Source organism: Schistosoma haematobium, chromosome 6 (genome assembly GCF_000699445.3).
Source record: "Schistosoma haematobium chromosome 6, whole genome shotgun sequence".
Classification (NCBI taxonomy): Eukaryota; Metazoa; Platyhelminthes; class Trematoda; order Strigeidida; family Schistosomatidae; genus Schistosoma; species Schistosoma haematobium.
In genome coordinates, this window is record NC_067201.1 from 4,833,424 (window position 1) to 4,858,222 (window position 24,799).

A 24,799-nucleotide genomic window follows, 5' to 3' on the forward strand; every position below is an offset into this window, starting at 1 on the left:
TTCCCTCATGAAACAATCTTTTCTTATCATTCGTCCGTGCCAGGTTGCCAAAAAGTGACTGCAAAGAAATCAGACTGTTGATGCAAGTCCATAGCAAGTATGTTGGATATTGAAGCTAGCAGACAGTTTCTTGGAATCTTTGTCTATCATTTTGGAGATACTTTATCGATGTGGAGTAGGTTATTCTTTGTTCCGCACCTCAAATGTGAGCTTATAACGGGGAAATGAAATTTGTTATCAGGTTACCACACTTCTTACTCGTTTTCACAGATAATGTCATAGAGGTCGTAGAGAAATTCTGTCCAAACTAGTCTTTAAGCGTATACCAGACGAGGTTTGGGCAGTCCACAGAGCAAGATAGAGAGAAACTTAGTGACAACATATAGTACGTTAATTAGAGATACATATGCTATGAGATAAAACAGCCCATCGCATAGCTAAACTCTTTGCTGTGATGGTAACTGTAGTGACAGAACAAACCCGAAAATATGTAGTAGGTGCAATATTACAATCAGTTGGTAGTGATTTATTACGCCTAAAAAATCCATTACTCTCCATTTTCATGGTCTCCGAAATAGCGTGTAACGCTGTGCTCAACATCTACCGCAATCGCTAGCCAGATTAGATCAGAGAATTCCGATATATTGGTTATCGCCAAATACACTCTTCCGATCTTCTCGACTCTGTCTTTTGATTTCTCTCGGTGGGTACGAATTGTATTAGAAGGTGTTGCTGGTAAAAGCGTTGTCAAACACTGAATGCCTGTGCCATCTTCAAACGGTAAGCATGAATTTATAGTTATTTTACTGGTTTACAGTTTCAGTTTGGGAAGGACAGGAGGCTTAATGACCTGTGTTAGTCCTGGCAATGGTGTTCTCTCAGTTGATCCAGCTATCTTTTGAAACAGTCGACGGATGGAGCCTCAACCACGTGCTGAGGTGATGAATTCCACTCGTTGATGATTCGATGGGAAAGTCGATAGTCAGCTGACAAGTAATTTGTTCTTGGCTTGTGAACTTTTTAGGAGTGCCCTCGTAAATTCTCTGTTTTGGAAGACAAGAAAAATGAGGGCATATCAGGTACAAATTTGGCACTAAGCAATTTGAAAACTGTAATCAAGTCGCCTCTAGTTCTGCGATATGACAACGGGAAAAGGTTCAGCTTGGCCAGTCGAGCTTCATACGGAAGCACTGTGAAGTGTTTTTAAAAAATGTTTGCCTATTCAAAAACAGATGACAAGTAAACAATTCAAGAAAAGGTGAAAGTTTTTGAAATTCACTCGCGTGATTTTCTTGTTTTAATGCATGAATGTGTTAATCAAGTCGGTTATTTGACCCGGGTTTTTCCTTAACCGGTCATGAACTGAAATTTGGTTTTTTGTGTAAGTCTAACTGTTTAATTAATTTGTAAGGATTCATGATGCCTCAGAACTTAGGTTCCATGGTTTTGGGACGCATCTCCAGATCTGTCATTTCTTCATTCCACGGTGCTTACGAGACTCGTCTTACTTCTTTAATACAAATAATATGAATAAATATAAACGTTCCTCCAGTTGTCCAACCTTGACTTCACAAACCAACAGGACGCTTAGACGGGAAGTTTCAAATAATAGACGTCTGCTTAAGCGAATCCAAAGGTAATTCCTTTTACCATAGTTTTATTGCTAGGCAATACCATCGTCGGTTACCAAGACTTTTAGGAAAGCCAATCAAGCTCAGTGATTTGTTTGTGGCTGTAGTATCTCGCGGGGGTTATAAAAGAGTGTGCGATCATAGATGTTGGTTAGAAGTAGCTCGGGAATTAAAGCTACCTAGTGAATGTACCAATGCAAGTGTTGGACTGAGAAGAATCTATTACCAATTCTTAAGTCATTTTGAATTCAAAGAATACCCTTCTCTCTCTGAACAGTTTTTGGTTCGAACACTTGTCGAACCAGATGTCACTCCTGAAGACGTCACTTTACCACTTTCTTCCGTAGAGCGGAATCTCGGGATTGGGACATCGTGTAATCATGCTCATATGACTTCCGTCCAGTCAGCGGTCGATCTATTTGATCAGTCCCACCGGTCTCGTTTGTTTCCCTTGTTTCAGGCAAGTTCATTTTGTTTAATATGTCAGTTTTCAACATTTGGTTTTATCTGTTAATCTCTTACATCTTACCTGCTTCGGTTTGGGCACCAGGGCAGCATCACAGCCCTCACACAAATCAGTGTTGACTGCTACTGACCTCATTGTTGTTGTGTGGCGCATATGTATTCGGTGCCCCCTTTTATCAGTGTTTTTGTTCAAATAAATAAAATTATACCTTAAGACTTTTATATACATTTAGAATGATGACATTGGCTTTATTCCATCACCCTTACGTAATAAGTGTGTAACATCCTACAACCGTTGGTAGTAGCAACCATACTACGTCTGAGTTTTAAAAGTAAACTAATAAGTGCTTCTAGTTCATCACTTAGTAAGTTACATGCGGTTAGCTACTAAGATCTCACCACCCAAGTGCATTCACTGGAGTTTTATTTGATTTAGCAAACGATTTGTAACAAAGATAACCAATAGCAACTTGCTATATGTATGTTTACCAGAATGTATATTTCAGGGATAATATTTGTGTTGTACGACTTCCTTGAAATGGTCTTGAATCTATTATATTGGTTATTACTAAATAGTTCGGACCAGTAGTGTTTCTATATCAAGGGAAGTATCTTGCCAACAGAAACATTGACAACTTTGTTGACAGTTGGATATTTTAAAAATACTTTCTAGTTGATTTATGTAATGATTCCTGATGTGATTCCAAGAATAACTTGAAATGCTGAGTTGTCTGGTCATTTATACCCCTTGGTCACCCTATAAACGATTCTGAACCAAGTTCCCCAGCCGTTAATCGCGATTTCCTCGCGGACCCCGACCGATCATCATTAGTCAGACCACTAGTCAGTGACTTTATAGACGGACACCATGTTGGTCTCGTCGCTTCTAGCTTTCAGCCTGCTTTTACGCCAGAATACATTCGTCCTAACCACCTCAATTCAGAAGCTCGTCAACCGACTCTCCACTTTTGTCGATCACTCTATCCTTAATCACTCAGTCGTTCCACAAAACACGAGTGGCGTTTCACATGTACCTAGGATCAGCAACGTGCAACCCTAACGTCTTTTCTATTTCCGTAGACCGTTTTTCACAACCATAAAATAATACAGAGCGGACTATTGCTCAGTAAGCAGACCCTTATTGCTCTGAGAAAGCGTAAATCTAAAGTTAGACAGTTACATAATACTACATGGGTTTAACTGTCTCCAAATGTGTGGTAACAACAGGCTGATTTATATGACTTCCTCCTATGTCAGTAAAAATAGATCCGCAAAGTACTTTCCTTAACATTCGCTACATGCATTTACTGTCTGTTGTCGTAAACATATTTTAAAGCAATTGCTCACTGGCTTAACTGAGTGGAATTTCCGTCTGTTCCTAGACAGATAGCCTGTTTTCGCTTCAAATTGATAAGTGACTTTTTCATTTGTTTACAGGATTATAATTATAGTAATAAAGAGATTCTGAAAACCGGTCAAGATAATGATATATTTGACGCCAGTCCTAATGCAGATGAATTTCCTGATGTATTTGAACCCTCACAACTGCGTTTAGTGGAATCAGCATTGTGTTCAGGTCTACCAAATGAAATAGAAGTTGCTTTAAACTCCCTTCTTGTTTTATCTATAACTCCATCATCTGGTTCATCAACTAGTGTTAGGCTTGCTCATTGCACAAACTTACTTTCTCTTCTCGTAGCATCTGTTGGAATATATGGAGAAGGTAAGCGAAAATCATTCATTGTTATTTACATTTATAGGGAAGTTCCATTTTCTCTGTAGTGTAAGCAAATAGTGCATCAACAGTCTCAAAGAAATTATGTGTAACCTTAGGTATAACTAATAATATTTTGTCGGTTGTCATCTCAGTGAAATATGAACTTTAACTGAGTTGCATGTAATCATATTTTTTCAAACTTGCCTGCAAACACATGTATGCATATGACTACACCCTTACAGTTAATCTCAGAAGAAAATATTAAGTGTATGTTTTAAGAACAACCAAAGGAATAGATCATAAAATTTGTGCTCACGATGATATGGCTTAACATGATATCAAACTTGCTGAAAAACAGAGGTTGAGAAAGCCAGTGAGTCTGTAACTTCTACTGAATTTGCAGTTGCAATAAACGTCTCATCTCATCTGACTGCTCTTGGTCACTGATCTTCCCACTATATAAGAAAGAACAAAAATCCTGTTTTCATTGCCACAAAGGTATATTTTCTAATATAGGATCTAAAATATTAGCTTCAGTAATCATCTATGGTCTATCTGGAGTTTGTCTACAGCAGACTGGACGTCTATTTTCAGACTTAGGTGCTTCGTCTAACTCCTCAGGGATTGATCTACAAACAGATCCATTTTTCGACCTTAAGTGCTCATATGAAATCATTCTGTCTGTTGAAGACTGAGAAAATACAGTCTTCTGATTGCCTTCAGGACCAATCCAATCATTTTTTTGGATGCACCTCTCTCCCTCTTAATACAAAATGTTGAGTGCATCGATCACTGCATTTGGATATGAGGTCTCATTAGCCGTGGTTGATTAGTGTCTCACGAAACCTCTTCATTTGTTCAAAAGTGTTTATCAAACCTAGTCACCTTTGATTTAGGTAAGATATCCGTCCACCACCAAAAAGATGATATTGTGCAGCAGTTCGCTCTGTTTTACCTCATGTCTGAGACCTGACTGTCTTAAGAGTATGTATGAAATCTAGGAGTGGCCCACCAAAGATATGGAATTAGTCCATGAGATAGTCGTGTCGATTTTAACTATGTTGGTTGGTACAGACTGACCGGTTCAAGTTCGCGTGATTATCTTCAGTCGTTAGAGACTTCGACTGAAATGTTAAAATCGTTGAAAGCTGCGCCGATCCATTCAATCATTCCTTTCCCTTAGATCTTTAATTTTAAAATCATTCTATGCTCTACATTCCATCAGTTCGTTCTTTTCTATTGAATCATATTTTCTATGCCCAATATTTTTTATTACTGGTACTTCTACTACTATCATAGTATTCATCTTCGTGATTTCATCTCACCTTGCTGACATGATGTAGTCACTCAAGCCGATTCCCATTTGTGTCAGGTTCTTCGTCGCTTTTGACTACTGATTCACTGAGATTCTTAGGAAACCTCTAGTTAATTTTCATTTTTGTTATAGCATGTATATTTTTATTGTCAAGTCTTATTTAGTTTGGATATTATTAATTTAATGCTATACTAAATGCATTAACAAATTTCATTCTAGATTTTGGGTCCTACATCTCCTGTGATGAAACTTGGGGACGTCAGAATCAACTCAACTTTCTCAAAGTATGTTTCATTGATTCTCGCTAGAAAAATTTAGCGACTATTTGTCTGTACTGTGTTTTCTTTAACGTGTAATACATTTTCTTATCAAATAACCAGTTACGGAACTATGTATTTGATTTCACGTTACACATTAGTTATAAAGGTTAATGATGCTACCTTGTTGCCCAAACCGAAGTGCGTGGGATAGGGTTAAAACCCGTCACTTATTAGTTGGAAGTTTAGAAGTCGATAGTGACAAGTGATTATTTACATTCGTATCTATTGTATAATATAAACTAATGGTAAAAATCTAGGTGGATGTTCCTGAAACGACTTAAATAATATTCATTTAACGACCAGTTTTTCAAATAATGGTTTCATTTGAAACGGGCATATGAAAAAAATTCATTATACCATTGCTTATTACATTGGAAATGTTGAAAGCGTGATATACCTCGTACACGTTAAAATGTCCTGGATTAAAATAAGAAAAAATATCGCCATCCTCTCGTAACTAAACCGTTATACAAATACTGTGAGAATTATTGACATTAATCACTTTCCGTACCAAGATGCAATCGTTATTGCTCTCGTGATAGTCATGACTCATAGGATTGTGTCTACATCTGGTTGTGATTACGCAGTTCTGTTTGTATAGTTTGTTTAAAGTTTTAAATTTCTGCGTTTGGGCTAGAACCATATCTCCTTTTTACTATAAACCTCCTTTGTTCAGTGCTTATACTATCAAGGATATTAAACTCATCTTGACTGCTTTATAAAGCATATAGTTGATTCGTTAACTTAATACTAGTAATATTACCCAAAAACCGGTTATAAAACAATGTACTATACCCGAGACGGCTATTGGTTAAGTTTGATTTTCCAACCACTCAAAGGAAAGTATCAATCAGCTCTACGTTTTTCATAAGTAGTTGATCTAATCTATACTCAAATATTTTGTTTCATATTCGCATTAGATTACTGAGTGATGTTAATTCGTCGTAAACTATAACAGAATAAAGTCCCAAAACTAACACAGCTAATATGAAAAGTGTTGAGTATTTTAGAACATTTTGTATGTGATCATTCATCCGCAAGACCTTATCTGCTACCTTCGTAAAAGTGAAATTCCTTCGATAGGGCAATTATTTTCCTGTACTAGGGTATTTAAACTAAATGTAAGATTTATGTTTTATTGATATTGTTTGACAAATGATGTTAAACAGACATCAACATAGAGCCTGGGATAAATGTGTGTTATCCGAAGTTCCTATAACATGCGCTGGAAATAATAAGGTGAATAATGATAAACTTAAATAACATAGTAGCACTGATGAAAAGAACACCTGAACCTTGGTTATATTTAAAAAGATGGATTGAAAATTCATGTATTAAAGGATACTGAGACTCAAGATCAAGAAGAAAGATAAAAGTGGATGCATTCGTGGAGTATTATGTATGACACATTGTTTGTGCATAATTTTAAAATAATGAAGAATATTGTTAAGAATTTACTGGGATATTTTCCTTTTACACTGTTATGCATGATTTCTAATATTTGTTTAGTTAGTTATCAATTAGTTTGTTCATTAAGTAATGTGACATCCAATTCTTTATTTTATTTAGGAAGACTTAAAAAAATATTTTTTATGTCATAACTTGTGGCTAATGTATAACGTAATGATAACGCCAATTAGAGAACAGTGAATTATCGATCGGACCAATGACGCATAAAACCCATGCGAGCAGTCTGGAGTACTTATCGGTCGTGCTTCCCATCTAGCCTAGCCCAGCCAGTTAAGTCCAGAACACCAATCTCAGCCTCTGCAATCTGAATCATTTATTCCAAACACACTAGGTTTATATACCAAGTAGACAAACCATATCGTACCATAAAATAGGAAATAACATTTGTACAAGATTTAGCCAGATGTGGCTGTGAATGTAGGAGATAGTAATTAATGAACTGGGTATAACTCAAGAATGGTAAATCGTATAATAATAGTTCATAGATCAAAATAAAGCTCATAATAATAGGGATATGAATATGTATAGTTTAGTTATTTAACAATGATACGATAAAAATTTACGTATAGTATTGGTCCATAAATGAATCCCGAAAGTTATCATTCATTATTCTTATCTATACATAACATTTTATTGATAAAATAACTTGATATTTTGATTTCTATTTTTTTCATTCAATGAAAGTTTTGGTACAGTGTTGTTCGTGAACCGTCTGGACGTATATTCCTCCGTCCTGATGTTTTCATTAATACGGGTAAGTGAATTCCATTTATATATATATATACATAGATTGTAGATCAATTATTAATTATTTCTGTTATATTTTTCTTTCTTCGTTCTGATATTCTCTACATAAATATCTATACAATTCGCCTTGAAATATTTATAAAGATTTTGATTGTATTTTAAGTTTGTAAAAAATCTAGTCACATGGTTGACTAAACCAATCACTTTTAGGTGTATTATTATAATATTAATGTTCGACAAGGTCACCATCATCATCATCATCATCATCATCATAAAGTTATCTTTTGTTTTCTTCTTCTTACAAGTGCAAAATCTGTATTATTATTATTATTATTATTATTATTATTATTATTTGATCGGGGTTATTTAAAGTGCTTCGAATAGAGAAAAATCACTACATTCAATGTAGTTGCATTTATTTAACTAATAATAATAAGATTTTGTTTATGTAGGTCATGTAGAAGCATTAACAAGATAATTCAAGAACTTTAAAAAAAAGTTAGGTTTTATATTCTTCTACCATCTATATCTTTACAGTCTGTGGTTGAATCTCAATAGTTTAGACACAATATACAGGAAATAAAATTATATTCACTTAGGTTGTACCATTACCAGTGTAAAATATAAATCTAAATCATCACCTAGTATACTTGTATGTTTGTTGTTAATAATTGGGATTTACTTTATTTGCTAGTCAATATGATGGAAGTGATTCTGTATAGTCGTTATTACATAATCCAGTAAACAAAATCTATACATATTTGCTATATTACACTAAATCACATGTTTAATTAAGTTTAACTGTTAGTCTTTTCAAAGTTAAGGTTAGGTTGGAGTACTTTCAGATTGTAGCATTGTGGAGATTTGACCAGCCCATAATGTTCAAATTCTGCATCTTATTTATTTAGGTTAGTTAGTGCCGTTCTGATGTAGTGTATCAAATTGGACCTAATTACATGTGTGCTAAGTTTTCTGTTGCTTATCGGTGTCTTACCGATTGTGTCCGTTTTCAAAGGCCAAGTTGAGCATCTTGACCACAGATTGTACTATAATAGCTAGTCAGTTAGTCATAAATAGTGTAGGACCCTGGCCTGAATGTGTACCAGTTGAAGTTAAAACATGTCAAACCAACACATCTAATGAAGTTAGCATCTAGTAAAACTAAACATCTCGTGGCTGTTATGGTACTGTAGAGTGTGGGTGGCATATGCAGTAGAACTACAAACGCAGATTTAACTTACATTTATTTGTGTGGCAAATATATTTAGGTGTTTACTTGTGCCAGAATTGATGTGTATTTTATAAATAAACCATCTGAAATAGAAAGTATAATAAACTCGATATCGAGTCATTTAAACTGGCGACCATATTACGGATTGATCAATGGAATTCGACCGTCAATAAAGGATTAGATAAAAACAGCATTAAAATGTGCAGGCAAATTTGGATTAACATTTACCTGAATGTTAGGAAATTCGAACCTAATCAGAAGTTAAAAAGATGTGTTTAGAATCAAATTCAAGGTAAATTTTGATTAATAGGCTTGTGGTACATTAAACTAGACAGGGAAAAGCACTTTGAATATCAGTTTGCATCATGAAACGATTTCACCTAAATAACCATTGAATACAGTGATACAGTTCTCTAGCTTCAGTCGTTTGACCAGATTGTTGTATCTCTTCCTGTTTCTCATAGTTTGTAAATGGTTTTATGATACGGTGATAAAATGACCCATTTTTTATTCAATACAACACTACATAGCTCTGTTTCATGTCGTCCTTTTCAGAATACACTATCGATGAAATTGGCACAAATGAAGAAAAGGTTATGCATGAGCTTTTTACTCCTTATTCCAATCAGTATTTTGGAACCCATTGGCCAATGGAAGGTTTTGAAGGTTCCCGTGTTTTGTTGATCGCCACTATTCTTGTTAACCTGGTGACTCCACCACCTGTTGCCTATGCGTCAGTAGTCGAAGGTGACGATGACGAACTAGATTTTGGACCTATCATACCTTGCAATCTTTTCCCAAATGGCTTGCCTCTTGTAACTTGGCGAGAAAATGCACGTGTTATTGCAGGAAGTCCAAATGCACTTCGTTTTATATTTCTTTGTGCTTATGCACATCACTCAGGATTGAGATCCTTGGGGCTGCAACTACTTTCAAGCATACGCTATCCCCTAGATCCACCTGGTTTATCACTCCCACTCGATTGCCCAGAATATTGGACACCTTTAATTGATAACGGTTGTCGTCTTGGCCAGCTAACCTTAGCATTTCTAACTCGATGTATTCTGGAAAGTAATGATCGGTGTGATTTAATTGCAGGTGAGATTTTCTTATCTTAATCTTTTCAAATCTTAAGTATGTACTGCATATTAGTTGTTTTAAGACTTCTTATCATTCATTTGCCTTTTCTTACTAACATTCTAGGTTTGATGTTTCTGGCTAATCTAACGAAAGTTCGTGAAAAAATGAATTTATCTAGTCTTCTTGTCGGTCTACCTCAAACTGTTTGGCCCAGACTTGCCCAGTTGTTATGCTTACCAGATTTGGCAGTTGTGTGTGCTACTTTAGAGGCTCTTCGTTGCTTAACAAATCTGGATGCAACGATGTGTTTAACTTGCTGGGAGTCCTGTTGCCTAAATGTAAATTCATTCGATCAAGAAAACATTCCTTTTATTTTACTCCAACCCTTGTTAGCATTACTTACATTAGAAGGCCAGGCGATGGGTTCTCAATCGCTTCATCGCATTAGAGTAAGTTACATATTCATGGAATAAAACTTTTAAACTGATTTGTGTGTCTTAATACTTTTACTTCATACATATCAAAAAATATTCTCATATGGTTAAAATGTTTGATATAAGTACTCCTTGTTTATTTCCTTGTATATAAAGTAATTAAGTGCCTAGGGAAATTATCAAAATTATTCGACTTGATGCAACTGTATTGTTAATTTATACTCTCTTTTTATACAGTTCTATTCGAAAACTTAAGTATTTCTATTCAGTGCATGTAATTTTACTGTTTTTTAAACCTATTTATAGCTTTTACCCCGCACTCCACAAGCTCAAAACGTTCAACCACAACTTCCTCATGGGACCGGTCTCCGAATTCCTGCTCTTAGTCGTCCGTCTCCTAATGTGAATGAGCTCAATCGATCCAGGGATGCACCAGCATACACTAATGGGCAAGTGTTTAAGTCATATTTGCGCCCAAAACTTCCTGTAGTACATACAGTTCCTTCTGATTCTTTTGATAATAATAATATTCATAACTCTTCTACTTCATCCTTCCGTAATTTGAAGTTCGAATCTAGTACTCATTTAAAACAATCCCCAATTTCACCAACATCTACTTGTATATCACATCCAGTGTACAGACCTCAAAGCGGAAGTACTGCTTGCTCTGGTCTTATCAACTTACTATCTTCAGCGCCACCTGCTTCATCATCACCTAATATTAATATGCCAGTTATCAATTCTACTTCTCCTAATTCACCAAAAGTGGTTACACCTAGTCTATCTGAACTGACGGATAGACTTCAAATGCCACCACCTTCCTTACCACCGCCATCTGCAATGCGACGTTCCATAAAACGGACTCATTCACGGACAAGTCTAATTTCATCTCCTACTCAAGCGGCTGATGCAGTGAAAGTGAATATTTCTTCTCCTTGTAGAACTAATCACTCATCAGGAAACGTGACTGTAACAGATCGAATTAGTCCAACATCTTTGCTGCTTGCGAATTCGTGCAATCTAAGACCCCAACCTCAAGGTAAATTTTAGCTTATACACTTATCTTATGTATCATCCAAAACAATGACACTGATACTATAGCGAATCCATCAATAAGACAATCTAATATGATATAAATGATCACTTGTGTATTGTTGATCAACTGCCGATTAAGCAGTTGGTTTTTTGTTTCTGATATAAGTAGTAAGTTAGTTAGCGAAGTTATTTTATTTTGTCCACTGACGTAGTATGCTGAATTGTTATTGGGTATTTGGCTTTTTCATCATATAGGGATTAATAGAGATTGATTTATTTATTCTAGGTACATACGTTTTAGTTTCTTTTAAGTGCTCACAAGCACAAATTCACTGACGGAGAAATAAAACTTGAATAGTTAGATCTAACTGACAGTCACACAAACGTGTTACAAAATTTCTGGGGTTGAACTAAAGAAATTTCAATAGACTATTAAAGGCTACGTCAGTCTAACGATCACTTATCTCGCTATACTGCATAATGGGTTTAAAGATTTAGTGGGTAATACATTATGAAATTTATGAATAATTGATTCCCGACTGGTGATTTTAGCAGTCTTACCTTATAATTGATTGTTAACTTCTCACAAAATCAAATTATTAACGTATACCTCCGAATAAAATCGATATCTGAAGACCAATACATCTTGCTAGAAGATTAAATTTTTTCTTAAAACCAAGTGACGTGCTCAAATAAGAAATATTAAAAGAAACAAGGGATTAAAAATAAAAGTGAATAGAGGATGATGACTTAATAGGTCACTTATAAACCAATGAAGTTTGACCTTGACTCAGCCCTTATTCTTGGCCGTCATTCCAAAATAATATTTTATTTTTAATGTTTTATGGGTATCATTATATTATGATAATAGATGGTCTTATTTTGCCTTTACAGGAGACTCAGTTCCTTTAGGGGTATCTATAAACCCCAAGGAAATTCAACAAACTGAGAAACATGAAGTTTGTTCAGAAAATTTTCCCGATGAATCTTTAAATCAAATAAATAATTCTCGTAATTTACTACCTCATTTGAGGCCAATTGTGAATTATGATACTTGTAACAAGAAAACCAGTAATAATAGTAATAATAAGGACGAGCTAGATGACAGTGAAATCAAGCCTATTGTTAATGGTGAAAAAACTATTGATCCTATCATGGATGGTGAATTGAAAAGTCCAGTTAATACTTTTCATACGAATGGTCTTCGAACTGGTATTTTACAAGAAGCTGTTTTAGCTCTTCAAGACAGAAAATTAAAGCAAACTTCTGAACAGTGTAAATCAACTATCAAATGTGTCAATGGTGTATTAGAGACGAAGCGTGAACTAATCTTAAGTACAAAAGTGAGTGTGTTATTATTCTTGTCTTGTATCTACTTTATTGAAAACTTTTATCAAGGACTAAATTAGCATGTTTGTGTAAGAAACATCATTTCGACTTGACGTTTTACCTGAGATCAATAAAAACTCCAGATTGGTTTGGTAAAGTCAGTTCTTATGTTGGACATGTATTCAGGGAGCATAGTATTGATGACAACTATTGCTGTGGTGGTTTGTAGGCAGTTATTATTAGTTCGTTATTTTCAAAATTCTCATTTCATTTCTCGGAGTTTATTTCTTTTTATTTATGCATCGTTTTATGCTTCTACATTTTTCAGCCCAATTTATTATCAATCTGTTCAAGTTACATCATTTGCATGTGTCTGTCGTCTCTCTCTCTAAGTGTTGATTTTACTTGTATTATCCTTCACGTACTGCGCTCGTTCAACTGATCGGTCTTCGTTTCATTCATCGAGTAAATAAATAGGATAATAGTGTGACTAATGTATTATCTACACTACTTTGAATTACGGTAGTTGTACAACTTGTGTACCCAAGCCGAAATAAGTAAAGTATAATCTAAACCTGAAACTTAGTGGCTGAATGTCGGTTGGTTCAATTGTCAAACTATCACTTCACTATCTATTCTATGGTTATGGATCATTTTGAAAGTAAATATTAGTGTTAGATACCATCACTGGATTTGATTATTTTTCCTGCCGACTGCTTTCGACCATCTATCATTAAAAGACTAATTAAATTTCCCATAAACACCTCACTTATATATGTATAACTACGAGGTAGGATTTTGTTTTCCTAATCGTTATGAAGACGAGAAAATATGCGTAAAATTCTGTATGCTCTCTAATAAGCCTTTTCCATCGACATCATTCACTATTTCCAGTAAATATTGGAAAATTACAAATAAGGGGAGAAAATAATTGTCTTCATAGACTAGTTTCTAGTCAGCTAGTCAGCTACAACATAGGACCAGGCACATATATGCATCGATCAAAGTTACCATACTGCATTAGCACAGCAAGATGAACACCGGATTCATAGGAGTAGTTAATTCAGTGGTGGTAATATATATATATATATAAGAACATAGTACAGGAAGAAAGAATTAGTTCGTAGAAAGAAAGATATGAAGCGATTAGTATAAGGGAAGACAGAGTGTATACACCGACGCCATTGTGATCGATTCTGAGCAATGTCACCAAGAGTCTCCAACCATTGGTTACGATAGTCACACGGACACTAACCAAGTAGTCTGCATCTACCAACATGGCTCAGACTAGAAGTTAGTGATTTCAAGCACTGATGCCACGTTTTGGTTTGCTTTCTAGTAAATTTATGGGTTGAATTATTCATTGTAAACTTTGATTATTCAACAAATCAATGACACAAGTAGTTTAAGCTAGTCTATATTTTCATTATGGTCTTGTAAAACTTTTCACTGAAATATGTAAAATTCTAATTCGTCTTATATATATGTGAGTAGAGTACTAAACAGTAATCAGTCTACATGTCATACGTGAGCATTGTACTCATGTTATATAAATTGATATTTTATGGACTGTATTAACTGAATGCATAACGATTTCCACTCATCCAATGTAATTGATATTTATAAAAGTTGATTTTTATCTAATTGCCATTATTATAAAGTGAGATTTGATGGATGAATTTTTAATTGGTAAGATGAAAGAAAAAACTACTGATCATTCGATGATACGCACTAATCAGAAGTGACCGGGTGATATTGTCGTAAACGAGAACATGGTGTGGACAACCAAATGTATATGGATACAAAACTACAGAATCTCTGGTGAGACTATAATTTATGGTCGACCTTTGAGCGACGCTAAAATGACCTTGAGAGTGCCCACCTAATAACTAGGACCAAATGAAGATTATAAAGCAGTTTGAAGAATAAGGATTATGATTCACATTTGATGGGTAAAGTTAGGAATTAGATTTAATGTTGTCATCACGAACTGACATCAACTATAATGTCAAAACAATATTTAGCCAAATAAATGAATGAATGTCGCGCCAAAATCCGAGACCTGTTATCTTATACGTGATTGGTTAGTCCATAAATTATAGTCTCGCTGAATCTTTGAGTAAAATCTGAGAACCACACAATAAATACTTCATTTGCAAAATATCCATCAATTGTCCCAGACTTGCTTATTCCTTCATTTTCATACCAATCACTCTGTGTTTTCGTTCTCGTTCTCTTCGATGTTCTCAACGTTCTGCCACCAGTCATTCCAATTTCAGTTAGTGATACATACTACCTATATCTGTCGATATCAGTAGCACATACCACAATATCTGTTAACAAGAGTGAATTACTGATGTAAGCCCTCATAATAAACTGATATTAAAAGACAAGATCACCAACCAAAAGAATAGATTTTTTATTTATCAAAGTGATATGCTTATGTACAGAATATTAACAGAAAAATGGACATAATTGAGTATTGTGTGGGATTGAAAGCAATTACTTATGTAGGTTACGCACTGTCCAATGAGTTAAAACTTTTCCATGTCATATCACATTATAAAATCAACGCATGAGTAGGTAGTTCTCTTTTATCGCTGGGTTCATGGTTTATATCCTAATTTTATTTTCTTGTTATACCTTTCTTTACTTATTGGGCTGTTAGTTTCATATTTGGAATGACTAAGATAGTTATAATCCTCTAATATATATTTATGTTTATGCAAACGACAGTTGGAAGGTGTTTTATCTGTAGAATTGGAATTATAGGCTGTTTAAATGCTGAAGGTTTTAACTTATTCTTCTTGTCATCATCGGATTCGGTTGTTACCTGTTGAATTTGGTCATTCGACTTTCGACCAGTAAACTACGCGATCAATTTGTGGACTGAATCTTCCAAGTTTTAAGCAAACATAATAGTTCGTCCCTTTTGTCCGTGTATCGTAGTTTTCAAGTCACGTTGACTCATAGTCACCGAGTTGCGTATCATCTCGTAATATTGACTTAGCAATGAAGACAAGATTTGTATTAACACGGAATGTAACGGAAATTTTGTTTGTTTCATTCGTAGAACTCATCGAGTTCTTGCGATTAAGCTACATTGTGACCACTATTCTAAATTATTCAACGTTGCATGTATTGTGACCTTACTTGACGAATGCCAACTAGTACACTGCTTAGCTCCAGAACTTCCTGTCACTGGCTTCTATTCACCTTCAAAACAACACGATTTTGAAGAAATATGTTAATCTCTTACCATACATTTTAAATCACAATTTGGTTATATAAACAGTACATAGATATTAGTATAGGATACTGGTAAAGTTGTCTGATCTTCGTCAAAATGTGCCTAAAATTCTGTATCACTTTTGTTTAATATATATATTTGTATCATATCAGTTTCCTCATTCTCTTTTACATAATTTAATATCAACACTCACAGGATAATTCAAACACGGATACTAACTCGAATAATGGTAAATCAACGCCTTTTGATGTATGTGAGAATTCAAATAAAAAATCGAGCAAAACTTCTTTAAGCAATGGATATTTAACGGATAAGATTCATGAAAATGAAAAAGATTACAATTCACTATGTGAAAATAATCCATTGTATATTGCTTCTAGTGGAAATGGTAACGTCAATAATGATGATGTCAATAATAATAAAAAAACTGATGAACTGGAGAAAAATTCAAAATTCCGGTTTCGTGGTGTACATTCTTCTCATAGATTCTTGAAGCGTCGACGAAAATGGGGTTCAAAAAATCGATTGTTCACACCCAAGCGTCGACGTGATCTGACGTCTAAACATATTGACTCGTCACCGACTTTGCATGTTCCATTAACGTTTAATCCTGTACCTGGTTCTGTTCTGGATCCTACTTGGAAACAACCTACCGATCCTGTATCAGTTGAATCCCCTCCAGACACCAGTACTAGCAGTAGTAGTAGTAAGGCGATAGTCGAACCCCCCTCAAGCAATGATAACAAAAATTCATCAATTTCAAAAGATGTTATGGACAAATCAAGCAAGCATGATTGTGATGTTTCCGTGACCAGTGAATCATCAGAACGCAATTCAGAATCTGGCAATACACTTTACAATGCTAGTCTCACATGTTCAGAGGATCCATCTAAAACAGTTAACATAGAAAAACCAGTATTGTATTTATGTGAATGGGAGTGTTGTACAGCTACATTTGAATTGAAACACCAGGTGGGTCTGATTACTTTCTATTAATCTTTGGTTTTTTTTCGAAATGTTTCTTTTTGGAGCTTGGGAGCTTTTTAGGTTTTTTACACTAGATAGAACATCTGAAAAAAGCACTTCTGTCGCTTGAATAGAAAAGTGGTGGCTAAATTATAAATTAATATTTTAATCTGTTGGTTGATGAGTTAAAATCTCTCCACTTCAGATTTTATGATTCCTTTTACAGACCATAGTTTAAATAAGTCTATTAGACATTTTATTCTAATTTGTTGAACCAGTACAATTCTCTTTACAATTTTTCCTTACATCATAATTTTAAGTTGGTTAGAAATATATGGAGTCCTATTTTTACTATGTCACAGCTCTTTGTGATTGCAAATCAGATAGCCTCTTCTTCTACTCTTGTACCTCAGTGACGTTCGTCAGGTCTCCCTACTATCTCAGTTTCTATTTAATTTTGTTATCGATATCCTCCTAGAAATAACATTTTCTTCAGTCAACTATTCATGGCTCGATCTACCACTAGGAGATTTGCTCACGGACCTAGAACATCTAGATGTAGTAGTCTAATGTGAAAAAATTCTGAACAACAGTGCTAGCGTCGCTTGCATTTCTCTCCTTCTAAATGCGAAATTTCGTTCTAGGACTGGTTTGCGTCAGTATATAAACCGAAGCAGGTGGTTTTCTTAGGGGGCCACACCCGGAGCCTTCGACCTAAAGGTCCGATCCACAAGGCAGAAAAGCAACGTCAGGAGATGCAGTCCCATGGTAGCCGGTGACCAACGATAGGTTTATGCTCCACTTATCCCCTCAGGATCCTGGAGCCCATGTGCACGATTGGTTTGGAATGAAGGTTTTCGAACTCTCTTAGATGGATCGTCCCTATCCACCAACCTGGTTAAACCCTTGGACATTTGCCTTTCGTCCTCTCAATTTCGTAAACACCACCCGTCGCGCGAAAGGCAGTGAGTAGAACTTTCCTGGAAGTGGCTATGTACGTGTGGTCATATGAGAGCATTTGGAGAGCTAACTCCTCACCCTTGACCTTACTAGGGTATTCGGGGGCAGAAAACACGCTTGGGTTATAGATCTTTGATTGTAGGCATTGCTTGAGTTTCATGGAATGACTAAGTAAGCAATATTAAGGTAAGACAGCGTACTTAGCAGAGGTGGCAAACTGGCTGGTGAGATAGTGGATCTTCATCGACCAAGGTAGTTAGGACATGTGCTAAATATGCCTAACTACAACCTACCTCGACAAGTGATGCTTGTTAGTGTAGAAGGGGCATGAACGAAAGCCAGGAACGATATAACCGACTTGTGCAATTAGTTTTTGAAGTCATTGATTATCGGTCTGAAACATGCTAATAGATTTAGACTTACCTTGTCTACGCGATAACCTAGATTAATGGCTGGATATTGGGTGATACGAGTCAGAACTATCCATAATGTCACAGATCCCCTCAACTTCCCCTCAGTACTGAATTCAAGTATCCCTCCAAACCCACCTTTCCACTCTATCTTTTCAAACCATATTCTCGTTGTTCAGTCTTATTATCATCGCTACTACATTTTTTAGATCTCTCACTACCAGTCTTATTATTTTCATGTAGTGCCAATGTGATATGATAATTTGGGCCAACACACATGTATTCCAGGTTCTATGTTGATTTTATTCGTCAGTAATCATATATCATATATCATGTTACACAATCTTTTTTTGACAGGTTGCCTTTCATGTTTACAGTACACACTTACCTAGCAAGGAAAGTTGGAAAGTAGATGGATCACATCATAAATGTTCTGTTCAACTTGTACGTCGTTGCTGTCGTTGGCGAGACTGTCAGTCAGCATCACTGGCTCGAGCACCGTACGCCTTAATGACTCATGTGCTTGATATGCATTGCAGTCCAAGAGAATTAGAAGCGCGAAGATCAAATCATGCGAAGTCTAAAACTGAGTACAGAACTCGAAATGAACATTTTTCTGATGTTAATTCATCGATTGGAGATACACATCCAGAATATCCTTTAGTTAGTGATCGTACAGGATGGGGAATCATTCGTTCTGTTGAAGCTAAAAATATGCAAACTGAGCTGTTGGCTGCACAACATCATTTTCTACTTACAAATCCCAATTGTCATTCAAATATCTCAATAAATCCACTGGTTCATTCAGGCATGAATAATCCACCACGTGAAGGACCAGTAACAAAACATCTTCGAGTAACTTCCGCACTTATATTAAAAAACCTAGCAGTACATGTTGATCAAGCGAGAAGGTGGGTTTCTTTTCTAAAACTGTATTGATTTATGTCTTCAAAATAATTATGTTGATATCTTAGAATAACTTTCTTTTTGCGTTACCTTCTACACATTTGGAAAACGTCATTTATTCGATTTTTCAAATCTAGGAAGCAATGTATACATAATCCGTATTGGCTTATTCCCTATATTTTGTTGGCTTACTAAGGGTTCATGAATCATGATCTTTTCCCAAATTATTGATCATCTGTTCTAATCATAAGGATACAAAGGTAGTTATAGAAATGTTCATATCTATCAATGTTGTTCAGCTGAACGATATTCCGTAGCAACTTCTTCATAAAAATAAAGAACACAGTAACCTTAAACCCCATTACCTATACCGAATTTATGCCTCTGAAGGGGGATCTCAGATCAGATTAATTAGGGAATTTTAATATACTTGGTCTCCAATGTCCCAACTCGGAGGACAGCCGAACCTACTTTAATCTATCGTCATTTTGTAAACGGACGTTTTAATTCTGTTACACCTCTGCACTAAAATTTCATTGTAAATATACTTCCATTCGAAAAGAGCTCATTAAACAAAATAATTCCCTCTATCAAAAATACTCGAACAATTATTATAATATAAAATACGCAAATGATGTAGTCCTGTTTGGTGAAGACGCTGATAAAACCCAGTATTTTGGTAGCACTGAGCAACAATGCCAGGTTGTTTGGGATGCGTTTCTCTCCTTCTAAATGGTAGTTGTTGCTTCAGGACTGGTCTGCGTCAACACTTGAACTAAGGACAGGGAGTGAAGTAGTCGAACGCGTTGACAACTTCACTTGTCTTGGAAGTCTGATCAGCCCTAATGGGTTGGTGTCTGACGAAATCTCAGCACGGATTCAAAAACCTCGCTTGGCTTTTGCCAACTTACGTCACCTATGGAGAAAGCCAGATATCCGTATACCAATAAAAGGATGAGTATATTGTGCAGCAGTTCGTTCTGTTCTACTCTACGGTTGTGAAATGTGGCCATTAAGAGTAGAAGATACTCGTGAGTTGCTAGTATTCGATCACAGATGTCTTAAAAATATTGCTCTCATCTGCTGGGATCACCGGGTCAGGAATAGTGGGGTTAGATGCAGGGTATTAGGGAATGATGGTAAATCAGTTAATGAGGTTGTGAATCTTCATCGACTGAGATGGTTAAGTCACCTGTTAAGTATGTCTGAACACTGGTTATCACGACGTGCAATGCTGACTAGTGTTGGGGTTGATTGGAAGAATGTTAGGGGCGGCCAAACCAGCCAAAACGTGGCATTAGTCTGTAAACTCAATAACTTCTGATGCAGATTACTTGTTTGGGGTCCGCGCAACTATCGTAATCAATGGTTGGAGACTGGGTGACATGGCTCAGAATCGATCACAAAGTTGATGTTCCTTCCTGTTTATGATTTCGTTCAAAGCTTTACTCGTAGAATTTTAAGACATCAGTTCTGTGTAATAAGATATCATTTCATAACATAACTGGAAAAAACTATCGATTTGTAGTCGTTATGTTAAAATTAAGTTTCAGTACGTCTAATTATAGTTAAACTTGGTTTTGTTCTTAAAGTTCTTTTAATTCATATTAGGTGAATGATACTACTTTCAAGTAGTTTAATCGTGTTTACAGAACTGTTATTTCCTATCAATTCTGTTCAATATTGAAATATTTTATTCCGTCTAAAAATGTTTATAAACAAATAATACCTACAGGAATTAATCTACTATGTATATTCCCGTAAATCAACTACTGTTTTTTCTCAGGCTCTCGAATTTTCTTCATGAAATGTTAAACTTTATCTGCTTGTTTTTTTCTCCACATCGTCTTTAAGACACGATGTATTGGCGGAGTAGTTTGTAATTTTTGTTCCAAGCGTACTAAAGATTATATTAAGTGGTTAGAGCGGCAAAAAATCGTTAACTTAGTTTTCGTGCAACAGTTGACTCTCGTCATAAAGGTTTATGTGGAATCTTGAACTAATTGTTGCTTGCCATGAAATTCGAACCCTTAGAAATGTTATTACAGAGGCTGTGGAGAAAAATACAACCTATAACGTCTCGCGCTTCTTCAAAGGTCTTGGGGATTATGAACCGTTATAGGAGGTCGGTCTGACCAAACAGTATCGTAAATTCAGATCATCCCACTGTTCATGTGGTAGCGGATTAATGAGAAGGAGCTTTAAGACACATAAATTGATTTTATGTGAGTCTTCCAGGCGTGTGTTTAGAGTGTACCTGCTCGCCGAAAAACAAAAACGGTTGCGGGAACGTCATCTATGCTTTTTTCCTGGGAATTAATAGGTCTCTGATCTATGTACTTAAAGTCTTCATGCAACGTTTGGCTGTCTATCTGGGATTAACGCTAAGTGGCATATATACTTGCAAAGAGTGCACGTAAGGTGTATATGTCACAGAGAGTGGTCCCTAACTGCCGTCTGAAAACTTAGTAAAAATTATAATTTACACAAGTGTAGACCTCGCCACCTTCCTGAAGTGAAATCTTTGCATATGCCATGGAGTGGATAAACCAATCTGATTTGTATATCTCAGGTATTTATGTAACAGGAGACCAGGAATAGCGTTCCACGTACTCGAATCGTTTGCCCTAGCGGTGCGAGGTGATAAAGAGACATGAGGAGGGTTGGTCATGGAGATAAGAGAGGTATTAGGAGGTGTAGGAAGGATTTGAATGTGACCAACTTGGTCTCGTGTGCTGTTACGGGTATGAGGGCTGATATCACTTCCCGGCTGCCCACACCGTGGAAGGGTATTTCTTGAGGAACCTGAAAAGGAAATTGGATTAGTGTTGGTCTTAACGACCTGGGAGCGTGACCGCAGAGCCCAAGGAACAACTGCTTGAGGCCGGTTGCGCACGGCCTTTCTGTGGAAGGTTTTTGACGTGTTAGCTCCGTTCTTCAAAGGGCCTTACCGTCGGAGACGGAAATCCGTGAGGTAAGGTGAGGTGTGCATTTTTAGGGTCGATCTTTTCTAACCCCACCCCTCCTTGTGGGAAGGCAGCATCGCTGTCATGCTGGTTGTCCGAGGGAAACACCTTACTGCTGTCACACCTCTCTACAGTCAGCAGTACGACTTCGCCCTCAGACCTTGAGTTGCTGCTTTTAGTCTTACCGTTCACCAATCAACCTGCCTGGCATGGTAGAACCTACAGGAACATATGTTCCAGCCAATATAGCTCGGTTGGGTCATCACGATAAGCAAGCCCGACCACCGCGTCAAAGTAGCAGCTTCGGTCGGGACCTTTGAGAATATACAAGCTTATTCAGCCAATCGACTTTCCCGATACTTTGGATGGAACAAGGAATCACAGAGACTATTCAGAACACCTCTGAAAGTATTTTAACTGCGAAGATTCTTTTTTCTCAGTAGACATTGTGATTTGCATGAGGACTCATGTTTCTTGTCCGATTCCAATATAGCCTGTTCAACATAGCTGTAACCATTGTAAGCACAGATTGATAGTGGCTTGAATTGAGGACGTGTGTTTCGTACTACTTGCGACTCGTCAGCTGTATGTAATTGCATCCCAATCCTACTTATATTGCTTGTAACCTAATGGCGATATCGAGGCAATCCGTCCAGGGTACACATATGCTAACAAGGGACTGATCAATTTCAGTCCTAAACGTCAAGGGGAAGATTCAGACAACCAATACAAAAATGAACAGTTCTAACAAGCTTTAATAAATTATTTATTTTAATTTTCATTCATTCTTTTTACCAGGTGGTTACTTAAAGAGTCACAAGTTTTATCAGAAATAGCATTTGGCTGTACACCAAGCGAAACAGGATTAAAAACAAACAATGCCAGTCATATTATTGCCCAATGTTTATCTATATGCACCTTAAAACAAAATTCTACGAATTGTGTTTTATCACATCCATTAGAACGCTCATTAAACATTCCGTTATTATCTACAGACGCTTGTTCATCGTTGAAGATTCAACCGAATGAATCGACATTGTATCAATTGAAAGAATCTACTGTAGATCTAGATTCAGATACTTGTAATTAACAGTCAAAAGAAAAAGAAATTGGCAGTACTTTTTTTAAAAGTGTAATTCCTTAATTCACAATGCCTTTCCATGTCTTGTATGTTGTAGTATTTCTTCATAGCTATTTTGTTCAGGTTTATTTCACTTACTCTTCCATATGTTATTGTTGTGTAGATAACAAACAAGCGTTGTTTCATTTATTCTCAATCCTTCAAAGCGCTTCAGGGTTGTTACCGTGGAAGGCTTTATTTCCACTTCAAATGTGTTTACTTTTTTTGTACAGTTTCTAACGGTTAACCTCACAAATTCTCTCTTCCTTTCTACATATGCACATATATACATATATATATTTATTCTTTAGTTAATGTTCACTCTTTTGATCTGTTGTGTACTTTGACAGTGAATTTTGTTGAATTGATTAGATAATTCTATTTATATAATATATTCACTGTTGTATTTCTATTATCATTATGATGATCAATTCCGTGTGCAGCTCAACTCTTATTTTTCTTTTTCATCTTGAGACGAGAATTTGTTCCCCTTTTTTTTCCCCCACTGTTATCACACGAAAATTGTTTTCAAAACAATCTGTGTATATCTATAAACACACACACACATACATACATACACACAGGTTATTTAATAACAGAACGCACTACTTGACCGCTTTCTATAAATAATAGTTCATCAATCCTATATATATATTATTTATTGTTTTATCTCTGGTTTGTTCCTTTTAGAAAAAAGAAGTGGTGCCAATTGTCGTGATGATATCTTTTGGTTAACCTTCTACACTTCTTTTTCTTTTTTTAAAAAAAAACAACAACAGTCGAACCCCTTTACACTACTGCATATTTTGTAATTATCTAAGTTGCTTATACACATATATATATATATATATATATATATATATATATATATATATATATATATATATATATATATATATTGTTTTAAAGAATTCCCCAATGAACTTCCTATTATGTTGTACAGTTTCTTGATCAGAATATCCCATTTTTTTTCTTTCTTTCTAAAGATGAGTAAATGTGTTTTCATACTGAACGAATACATGTGTATATCAATTGTGATATACCCTTGTTATATATACATATTTAAAGGATTTATTATTATTATTCTTATTGTTATAGTCCTGTTTCTTTTGTCCAAATATGTCTATTTTTGAAATGTTTATATTCCCTTGTTTTTTTCCCCATGTTTCTTTTCTCCGTCTCTCCAACTTTTCTCCATATGTAGCCCCTTCAATCTTCCTATTCTAATTTATTGCTTAAATTTCCAAACGATACACGAAGGTTGTACAATTTGGGGTTGTAATAATGACGGTAAGCCTGATAACGACGACGATGATGATTACGAGAACAATAATCTTAGTGCATTTCAATGTGATTTTGATCAACTCTTTTTTTAGTGCCTACTCAAGTGTTTGCGTATTTTTTTTGTATGTGTCTTGGTTACGTTAGTATTATTTATGCATTTGTA

The 24,799-nt window shown here is 35.7% G+C and overlaps 1 protein-coding gene across 1 annotated transcript; it reads left to right on the top strand.

The window, feature by feature from the left end:
* The first annotated feature begins 1,315 nt into the window (after positions 1-1,315).
* TAF8_3 (transcription initiation factor TFIID subunit 8) lies at positions 1,316-24,799 on the top strand. Its single transcript, XM_035732348.2, has 12 exons — positions 1,316-1,636; positions 1,668-2,091; positions 3,534-3,819; positions 5,348-5,412; positions 7,603-7,672; positions 9,452-9,994; positions 10,100-10,425; positions 10,717-11,449; positions 12,340-12,788; positions 16,220-16,996; positions 18,718-19,271; positions 23,031-24,799. Exons 1-12 carry the CDS (start codon positions 1,527-1,529, stop codon positions 23,320-23,322), a joined length of 4,629 nt encoding a protein of 1,542 aa, XP_035587556.1. The 5' UTR covers positions 1,316-1,526; the 3' UTR covers positions 23,323-24,799.